General features: G+C 39.0%; 1 protein-coding gene across 1 annotated transcript; it reads left to right on the top strand.

The window, feature by feature from the left end:
* The first annotated feature begins 201 nt into the window (after positions 1-201).
* LOC106338939 (glutamate receptor 2.2-like) lies at positions 202-4,436 on the top strand. The gene is given in 8 exon segments (XM_013777799.1): positions 202-454; positions 543-1,867; positions 1,972-2,085; positions 2,153-2,156; positions 3,268-3,462; positions 3,558-3,964; positions 4,036-4,054; positions 4,057-4,436. Coding segments are annotated over 8 exon segments (2,697 nt in total).
* The last annotated feature ends 1,712 nt before the right edge of the window (positions 4,437-6,148 follow it).

Genomic DNA, 6,148 nt, shown 5'->3' with positions numbered 1-6,148 from the left:
ATAAAATAAACAATAAGATATTTAGAAATATTCCAAATACTTATTAGATTGCTTCTTCGGACTTCGTCTAGATGCGAATTTGAAATTAAAAAATTCACCACCTTATCAAAACTTTACTATATATAGGGACATAGATCGATCATTATTAATTACTTCCCATACTTGAAAATTAAACACTTTTTTTTTATAAGAAACCCTCAGATGAAAAACAAGATAATTTTCTTCTTCTTCTTCTCGGTGTTCTTTATGGAGCTTAGCCGAGGACAGAACAACAGAAGAACCGAAGTCAATGTGGGTGCCGTAACTGATGTCGGGACTACAAACTCGGAGGTTGCCATGCTATGTGTCAATTTGTCTCTTTCCGATTTTTATTCTTCTCGTCCTGAGTTTCAGACAAGGCTTGTTATCAACGTCGGTGACTCCAGAAAGGACGTTGTGGGCGCAGCAGCTGCAGGTAATCTCTCTCTCGCTCTCTCTCTCTCTCTCTCAATACATCGGCATGTACCATTACTGAATTTTTCTTGGTTTCGAAAATGTCACAGCGCTTGAGCTGATAAAGAACAAGCAAGTGAAAGCTATTTTGGGGCCGTGGACTTCAATGCAAGATCATTTCTTAATCGAGATTGGCCAAAAAACACAGGTTCCAGTTGTTTCCTACTCTGCAACAAGCCCATTTCTAACATCTCTCCGTAGTCCATACTTCTTGCGTGCTACGTATGAAGATTCCTCTCAAGTGAACGCCATCAAATCTATCATCAAGCTGTTCGGGTGGAGAGAAGTTGTTCCTGTTTACATCGACAACACATTTGGAGAAGGTATAATGCCTCGTCTCACTGATGCATTACAAGAAATCAACGTTCGAATACCTTATAGATCTGTCATCGCACTCAATGCCACTGATGATGAAATCTCCATAGAGCTTCTTAATATGATGACCATGCCCACAAGAGTGTTTATTGTCCACATGTACTCTTCTCTTGCCTCGAGAGTCTTCGTCAAAGCTAAGGAGATTGGTCTGATGAGACCGGGGTATGTCTGGATCCTAACCAACGGAGTTACAGATGACTTAAGTTTGTTAAGTGAGGTGAGTATTGAGGCTATGGAAGGGGTATTGGGTGTTAAAACCTATATTCAGAAATCCAAAGAACTCGACAAATTTCGATCTCGATGGAGGAAGAGATTCCCACGTAAGGAGCTTACAGTCTACGGATTGTGGGCATATGATGCTACCACCGCACTGGCAATAGCCATTGAAGATGCTGGGACAAACAACTTAACTTTCAGCAATGCGGATCTTGGAAGGAATATTTCTGAACTTGAAGCTCTTGGTTCATCACAATTAGGTCCAAAGCTTCTCCAGACACTCTCACAAGTGCAGTTCAAAGGACTCGCAGGGGATTTTCGTTTCATCAACGGGCAACTGCAACCATCGGTGTTTGAGATTGTTAATGTTCTCGGAACCAGAGAAAGGTCAATAGGATTCTGGACAGAGGAAAACGGTCTTGTGAAGAAAATAGACCAGCAACCTCGGAGCAGCGAGAGCGCCTTATCAACTTGGAAAGATCATCTTAAGCCCATTATATGGCCTGGAGATGCTGATTCTGTTCCAAAAGGATGGGAGATCCCGACTAATGGGAAGAAGTTGCGCATCGGAGTTCCAAAGAGAACCGGTTACACTGATCTCGTGAAGGTCACAAGGGATCCTATCACCAATTCAACAGTCATCACAGGTTTCTGCATAGATTTCTTTGAGGCTGTGATTCGGGAACTGCCTTATGACGTCTCCTATGAGTTCATACCTTTTGAGAAACGTAATGGTAAAGCAGCCGGTAATTACAATGACTTGGTCCACCAAGTGTTCCTTGGGGTGAGTAATATCAGATCACTAACTAATCTTCCCTTTAAGAGAGAGCAGTTACAAAAAAACTATCTTAGTGAAACTATTTCTTTTATTCTCTCTATTAATTGCAGAGGTATGATGCGGTTGTGGGAGATACAACCATACTGGCGAACAGATCCTCTTACGTCGATTTCACATTCCCTTTCATTAAATCAGGAGTTGGATTGATTGTCCCAATTAGGGATGTTAGGTTCGCAGGCTTTTAATGGGTTCTGAAAAAAAATAAATGCCGATTTAGACCCATTAAGTCAGTCGGGTTTTAAATGGGTAACCCACTTGAGACCCATTTATTAAATGGGTTTTTGCTAAAATAAACGGAACCCGTTTAACCCACTAATGTTTTTTTTTAAACGTTGTCGTTTGGTTTCTCAAGGGCCTTTGGTTTTTTTTTTCCTTTTTCATCTTCTCTTCCCTTTAACCCTCGCGATATCTCTGACGAGATAGGCCGTATCCCGACCCTCGCGATATCTCTGAACCTGAGCTGCAACTCCTTCGCCGGAGCAATCCCGTCGCGGTTCTCTAGCCTCGTCAATCTCGGAACTCTCGACATCTCTCACAACAAACTCGCCGGAAACCTAAACGTCTTGGGCTCTTGGCTGATCTTCAGAACCTCGTCTCACTGAACATCTCCTTCAACGAATTCTCCGGCGAGCTGCCCAACGTCTTGGCTGATCTTCAGAATCGAACAGAGGACTCTTTATCTCCACCCGACCCGATAATGATAACGTCTCTCTTCTCCTTCCGTTTTTGAATTTGATTTGTTTTTCGAATTTGATTCTGTTTCTGAAAACCCATTTGGCTTTGTGAATCATCTCAATATGTAGTAATCATATATATATAGATAGTGCAAAACTAAATATATAAAAGTCTAAAAGTAAAATCTAAATGTTAGTTTTATTGTGATTTGGAGGATTTATATTTATAGAGTTCTTTATGTTTATAGAGTTCTGGAGGATTTATATGCTTTTAATTACAGGATGGATGAGTTTATAGACATGAATGAAGAAGATGCTCTCGCTGAGATAAATTTGGAAGCTACACAACTAGAAGAACAGCAAAGTGAAACTCATTCTGGGGAATCAGCTCAAGCTCAACGCAAGTAGTTTTACAAACATAATTATAACGAAAAAATAAATAAAAGAATCTAATTTAAATGGGTTTAAATGGGTACATGTAAATTTCGCGGGTTCTAAATGGGTATCCCTAATAGACCTATTTTTAAATGGGTCTAAACGGATATGGGTTCTACATGGACTGGGTTCTAAATGGGATATGTCTAAATGGGGTGGGTTGTACCATAAATGGGATGGATCTAAATGGGGTGGGTTGTACCATTTTAACATCTCTAGTCCCAATGGATGACCTAGTGAAGAGAGGCCAATTCAGTTTCTTCAAGCCTTTGTCATTGAAACTATGGTTGACTTCCTTAGGCTTTTTCTTCATTATTGGCTTTACTGTTTGGGTTGTTGAGCATAGGGTTAATCCTGACTTTCAAGGACCGAAAAGATACCAAGCTAGTACCATATTCTGGTTTGCTTTCTCGACCATGGTTTTTGCTCCAAGTAATCAATCTTTCCTCCCTATATCTTAGTATATCTGGATGTACCGATATAATATAACCTTGGTTCATTCTTAATTAATGACTCGCTGCTTTCAGGAGAAAGGGTATTCAGCTTTGGAGCAAGGTGTTTGGTTATTTCATGGTACTTCATCGTTCTCGTGTTGACTCAAAGTTACACAGCCAGTTTAGCATCACTTTTAACAACACAACAACTTAATCCAACCATAACAAGCATGAGTAGCTTGCTTGAGAGAGGAGAAAGAGTGGGTTATCAGAGAACATCGTTCATCTTTGGAAAGCGTATAGAAACAGGTTTCTCACCATCTAACCTTGTGCCCTTTGATACCTCCGAAGAATGCGATGAACTTCTGAGAAATGGAACAAAAAAGGGTGGCATCTCTGGAGCTTTCCTGGAAATACCTTACTTGAGACTCTTTCTTGGACAATATTGCAACACGTATAAAATGGTTGAAGAACCTTTCAATGTTGATGGATTTGGATTCGTAAGTTTCCAAGACTTTACTTCACTGAAACGATGCTATTAAATGGTAAGATTCATATTTCTCTTTTGCAGGTTTTTCCAATCGGGTCGCCGATGTTTCAAGGGCTATCTTAAAAGTAGCAGAGTCACCAGAGGCTACGAGGCTTCAGCGCGCATGGTTCAAGAAGAAAGAAGAAAGTTGTCCAGACCCAGACACAAGTCCAGATCCAAATCCATATGTTACCTCTAGACAGCTTGGTTTAGACAGTTTTCGGTTTCTTTTTAAAGTTGTGTTTGTTATATGCATTATGAACCTAGGATATTTCATTTTCTGTTTCCTACTGAAGACTGGAGGGAAAGATTTGTGGGGAGAATTAAAAAAAGCAGACGATGAATCGTATATCAACCGGGTAGAGAAATGTTCATGTTCGTCAAAACAACAACCACCTGATGATACCAACAGTCAAGCAGCAAAGCCAGACGAAAATCGTTAAGACACAACCATTCTCGACTTACAGCATGTTCTCACAGTGCATTTTCACTAGGTCCCTCTCTTTTTCTCAAATTTCTTTGGGTAATTTTATAAGGACCAAATTTGCAATATGCTATGTTCTTTAATCATGTTGATGACAATATGTCTTGTGTGTTTAATCATTTGATTTGGATAAAGTTTGTATCTAAATCAAGCTATTATACATATCCATATAGTTCAACTGATTCAGTTACATCTTCTTTTCTGTTGTTGAGTGTTTTCTCTTTTTGATCGAAGAGGAAAATTTGTAATCGACTCTTCATGGACACTTTCTTTAAATATGATTGAAAATGTGCCAAAACTGTCACCTGTAATACCTATTTCATTCCTAAAAAGGAAAATCTTCCAAGATATATGCCATGGAGAGGAGCATTCAGCTCTGGAAATTTTGACCATGTGGTTCAAAATGTATCCTTGTTTAAGTATGGAAGTGCTGATGGAATATTGAGAATCAGAAACATGTGAAAAAATTCATCCAACCATACCTAGGATGAGTAGCTTGCTAGAGAGAGGAGACACAATGGTTATCAGAGAACATCTTTCAGACACAATGGTTTCTCAAAATCCAACTTTCTATCCTCTGATAAAGAAGAATGCGATGAGAACTGAGAAAAGGACCAGAAGTCACAAGCTACAGCAGCTCCTGTACTCCATTTGATCACCTTGTCAGGCCATTGTTGGTCCAGTATTGCAAGCTAAATTATAAACGCAAACTTTGGAGTGGCCTGCAAGAACCAAACTACTTTTGTCCATGAACATTGTGAGATGTTAGGAGATTTCAGAGAAAGTAAGTTGAATATTTCATTGATCCAAAAAGGTTAAAGAAACTAATCACAAAATACTGAATATATAAAAAAAAAATAGATAACTACCCATTATCCCTAAATAATAAACTCTTAATAACTAGGAAACATACCACGTTAAGTTAAACCACAAACCCCATTATTCCAAAATTCTAGATTGATTTTGAATCAATCAACACTCCCCCCTTGATTCAAAGTTGCGCACTCCAAACTTTTTGTTCTTGCCATGAAATGCTGGATTCTTGACCATTTCAATTGCCTATCTGTTGTCAGAGTAAACCTTTGTAGCTTCAACTTGTTCAAGACAGAAATCAGCTAACAACTTTCTTAACCACAGAACTTGCCTTGTTGTTGCAACTGCTGCAACATACTCTGCTTCGATGATGATAATGCCACAATTTCTTGTTTCTTTGAACTCCAAATAACAGCACCAGACTCAAAACTAAAGCAATTTTCCGAATTGCTTTTTATATCATCCAAACTTCATGTCCATTCGCTGCATGTCCAACCAACAAAATTGAAATTGCACAAGTTCGAGTACCACATATCATAATTGATTGTTGTGAGTGCCTTCTCACAATCAGACATGTTAAATTTCTTCACCAAATCAACAACATACTTCTTTTGACATGGAAATACTCCATCTTGCTTCTTCACATAGAGAGTTGCCTTACTCTCACTTCTCTTGAATCCATGTTCAAGAGAGAACATATCGTTCTTCAACCTGTACAACACATGTTTCAGCTTGTACACCTTGTCTTCTTTTTTCAGTAACTTCAACCCATTCAGTTACCTTGACATAAATGCCATAGGTTTGTCGTTGCTGATAGAATATGCCTCCTATATTCTTGCATATTCCAATTCTGTTAAT

The sequence above is a fragment of the Brassica oleracea genome, chromosome C4 (genome assembly GCF_000695525.1).
Source record: "Brassica oleracea var. oleracea cultivar TO1000 chromosome C4, BOL, whole genome shotgun sequence".
In the NCBI taxonomy this organism is placed as follows: Eukaryota; Viridiplantae; Streptophyta; class Magnoliopsida; order Brassicales; family Brassicaceae; genus Brassica; species Brassica oleracea.
This window is presented reverse-complemented; position numbering and strand designations above follow the sequence as displayed.